At 29.9% G+C, this 4,117-nt stretch overlaps 1 protein-coding gene across 1 annotated transcript; it reads left to right on the top strand.

The window, feature by feature from the left end:
* Positions 1 to 797: 797 nt before the first annotated feature.
* LOC125844780 (cytochrome c-like) lies at positions 798 to 3,322 on the top strand. The gene is made up of 3 exons (XM_049524116.1): positions 798 to 1,009; positions 2,472 to 2,605; positions 3,120 to 3,322. Exons 1-3 carry the CDS (start codon positions 898 to 900, stop codon positions 3,210 to 3,212), a joined length of 339 nt encoding a protein of 112 aa, XP_049380073.1. The 5' UTR covers positions 798 to 897; the 3' UTR covers positions 3,213 to 3,322.
* The last annotated feature ends 795 nt before the right edge of the window (positions 3,323 to 4,117 follow it).

The raw sequence follows: 4,117 nt of genomic DNA, 5'->3' as shown, positions 1-4,117 counted from the left end.
AGTGTCAAGTGATTAGCGAATCAATCGATCACTTTAATTTACTGACCATAGAACAACATGATTAGAAATAATTATGATCTTTCACTAATCATACAAGGCGAAATCACAAGACATCTTATAGAGCCTTTCAAATTTATTCAGAAAACTACCTCTGAATGTAATAAAAAAGTTACTTCTATATAATTTTAAAATAAGAAATCTGAATCAACTTAATGCTAATCTTTTGGCCTATGATCAATATTGTTCTTTGTATAATCGACTAATCTATGAAGAAACCATGATACAGAGCTCTGCTTGATACTATGCGGTGCAATCTGAATTAGTCTGAATACGGATATCAATCATCAATTAAAAAAAACAAGTGCCGCTTGTAAATAAGTTAAAGTTGAGTGTTTAAAATGACAATGTATTAACAAACACCCCAATATCCATAAATCAGGGTGGTAAAAACTGAACGAACAACGGTAGAAAATAAAAACTTACAAACATTATTTTGAAATTTGAAGAAAGTTTAGCATGTAAGAAAGGATTTTGACAGTGAATAGAAGAATAAATCAATTGGAAATTGGAGAAAAGAATAGAAAATGGAGAAGAAGAAATAGGGAGGAAGAAAGGCTCCACCAAGTGTGCGACCCACAATTAAGTTTACAATTTTTTTTATTTTTCAGTTAGCTTTTAGGGCTAAAACCAACATGATCATCTTTTTATATATACATTAAGGACTATTTAGATAAACTAATATATATATAAAGGACCTAAATAATTCAATCTACATATATGAAGGACCATTTTGATCATTATCGAAAAATGGCTATAAAGTCGGTTTGTTGTAACAAAACATATTTGGCTTTCTTGTCCTCTCTACTTTGAGATCAGATAAAAAACTTGTTAAAAAAAATGGCATCTTTTGGTGAGGCACCACCAGGAAATGAAAAGGCAGGAGAGAAGATCTTCAAGACTAAATGTGCTCAATGTCATACTGTTGAAAAAGGTGCCGGTCATAAACAAGGTACCTTCCTCATCTATTTTTATTTTTTTCTTTAGACATTTCTTGGCAGATCTATTCTCTTTCTACTTCTGTTCGTCTTTTATTTGTTATTCCTTTTTTTTTCTTTATTTCCTTGGTGCCTATATATTCTACTAGATCTGCAATTTATAAATTCATGTTACTTCGAACTTTTTTTTTGGCAATACAATGCATATACTAATACTCTTTCTATCTTAATTTATGTGACACATTTCGTTTTTCTTTTTAGCTTTATATGTTGACAAAAAAGATAGTTTTATAGGAACTTTTTTCCACACCTAAACTAGTGATTGCTTTGTGAACTAGGTTAAGATCAAATAGCACTCTATATATTGTTTAACATGCATGTACTGGATTTTATGAAATTTTTTTGTGAGATTTCTGATTATTGATTAGTCGAATACCTAATAATCATTTAATGTCGATTTACTTAACGGAAAATGGTCCAAATATATACTCCTTCCATTATAATTTGAAACAAAATTTTCGTTATTTTTTATGGAGGAACACATGTCTAACTCATAATCAAATAAATCACTCCTAATTTGATCTTTAATTTCTTTTTTAGAACCATCCGTTTGATCCGATCCGACCAATTGTTTTTAAAAAATAATTCATCTTCTTCTCTGTAGACCGAAATATGAGATAATGTTAAGTACTCGCGAATAGTATATGTGTATATTTGATCCTTTTCTGTTTACTTAATTTGTGAATTTATGAGCTGAACACGATATATATGGTGCATGTGGTGATTTTAATATGCTTAAACTGTATATAGACGTTGATTGTTCTGTCTATCTGCTAATTAGTTTGCATAATTTTGAAGTAAGTAATGTTTTGTTGATAACTGAAAACTAGTTGCTCGATTTCATTAGTTTAGAAATTTCCAATAGATATTTTTATTAGCTTATTTAAATGCTACTTTTTCAATTTCTCTTTTTTTTCTTCTTCTTTTGAATGGTTGACAAATGAGTCGTAGGTGGTTATTATAGAAGTAATTAGGAATGACAATGAGGCGGGTGGATGCAGAGTAACAGGGGGAGAAGGTAAAGTTATGCATGTGCGGAGCGGGGTAGGGCGGGTTACAATAATTTTTGTAGAAAATTTATGTGGAGTAGAGCGATGGGGTGTTATAGAATCTAAATTTAAATTACAAAACTTTCTTTTAAACTATTTCCTCCATTTAAAAAAGAATGGTCTCATTTCAGTTTTAGTCAGTTTAAAAAAAATGACATTTTTTTCTTTTTTGGTAACATTTTAATTTCAGTTTTCCACGCGGTATATTTAAGGCCACAAGATTAAAGGGCAATTTAGTACATTTGGCATAATTTTAATTTAGGACCACAAGATTCAAAAGTCTTCTTCTTTATTTTCGTAAAGTCCGTGTCAAGTCAAACTAGGCCACTTTTTTTAAAAATGGAAGGATTAATATTTATTTAAATAGGACCCAATTTGAATGGACTTTTTGGAAGGCAGTCTGGAACAACTGCTGGTTACTCCTACTCTGCTGCCAATAAAAACATGGCTGTCACTTGGGGAGAAAACACTTTGTATGACTATTTGCTCAACCCCAAGAAGGTACTACGGTTTATCTTTTTGTTATGAGAAAAAGATTTAAAATATATTGGAACTTTGATCGAAATTGCTGTAACACTATTGAATTTTGGAAAGGATTTTTTATCCCTGCACCATTTAATAGTGTATTTTAAAGATATATATGTATCCATGTAGACATCATAAATATTGCATCATTATGAATAGTAATGTGTCCACGTGGGCACAGATATACCTTTACAATAAACTATTAAATAGTGCAGGGTAAAAGGTCTTCCATAAAGTTTGGTATCATAACAACAATTTCGGCAAAGTTAGAGTATTTTTTAGTCCCTTTTCCCTTTTGTTATCTTCACATTTTTGTGTTTACTAGACATATAAGGTTATTTGAATTGAGTTTTATTTAAGACTACTATCGTATATAATTCAATCAAGTTGAATGCAACGACAAATTTAAACTATTAATAATTTTGTTTTCGAATCAATTAATTATAAATTTCTGTTTTGCTAATATGCAATCTGTTGATTGTTTCTACAGTACATACCTGGAACAAAGATGGTTTTTCCTGGATTGAAGAAGCCACAGGAGCGTGCAGACCTCATTGCCTACCTGACATCTGCTACTGTCTGAGGAAAATGACACTTGTTTTTTTATTTTATAGTTTAATAGGCATGTTTTACCATGTGGTGAAAGATAAATTAATTGATTTTTTTCTTAAAAAGAAATATTAATAAATATACCTCTTATATTTGGCCTGACTCATTTGTTTTCCAAACAACTGGTTCATAGGAAAAACACTTGATAAACAAGACTAAGTTTAATATCACAATTTTCTCATGATTATGTTTTGGTGGTATGTTGTTTTTCTTTGTCTTTTCTCTTTTCATTTAATTGGATAGCCAATTCGGGGAATTACTTTATTTTGATCCTTAATATATTTTATTTAATTCATATTATATTATTTTTAATGTATTATAAAAGATGCTCAATTTGGTTCTTGACCCTAAAACTAATAGATTCATAAGAAAAAAAACTCTGTTAAATGTAACCTTGTAGCCCCACATGTAGCTTAACGTGCAAAAAATATAAATCACGACACACTTTTCCTTTCCAATCATAAGTCATCGCGCGAAAAGTTTTCCCTAATTTCTTCATCCTCATATCTTTCAAGTTTCATGGATAGAAATTAAATTTGTTCTAAAAAGACACTTATTCTTTCTTCTTTCTTACGAAGAATGTTAAGCAAAAGAATGGTGCCAAAGAATTGTTTTTTTTCAGGTTTTACCTTTAGAGAAAATGGTTAAAAGTCTCCTCTATCTATGGTCGGATTTCAAACTACACACTTATACTTCACGGATATTCTATTACCCCTGAACTATTTTAAAAGGATATAAATTTCACCCTAAAATATACTCAGGTATATTGTGGTGTAACACACGTACATGACATGTCAATGCACGTAATAAATATAATAAATTAATTATTTTCTCTTTTTTTTCTTTTTTATTATATGCCCATTACAAACCTCCATTATT

The sequence above is a fragment of the Solanum stenotomum genome, chromosome 11 (assembly GCF_019186545.1).
Source record: "Solanum stenotomum isolate F172 chromosome 11, ASM1918654v1, whole genome shotgun sequence".
Lineage (NCBI taxonomy): Eukaryota > Viridiplantae > Streptophyta > Magnoliopsida > Solanales > Solanaceae > Solanum > Solanum stenotomum.
The sequence above is the reverse complement of the archived record's forward strand: the minus strand, read 5'-3'. Positions and strand labels throughout refer to the sequence as shown.

Excerpts from the sequence above, each read along its gene's own strand:
- LOC125844780 (XM_049524116.1), top strand. The coding sequence starts at position 898 with ATGGCATCTTTTGGTGAGGCACCACCAGGAAATGAAAAGGCAGGAGAG. Across the intron at positions 1,010-2,471 it reads AGGTGCCGGTCATAAACAAG|GACCCAATTTGAATGGACTT; the intron begins GTACCTTCCTCA and ends TTATTTAAATAG. Across the intron at positions 2,606-3,119 it reads ATTTGCTCAACCCCAAGAAG|TACATACCTGGAACAAAGAT; the intron begins GTACTACGGTTT and ends TTGTTTCTACAG.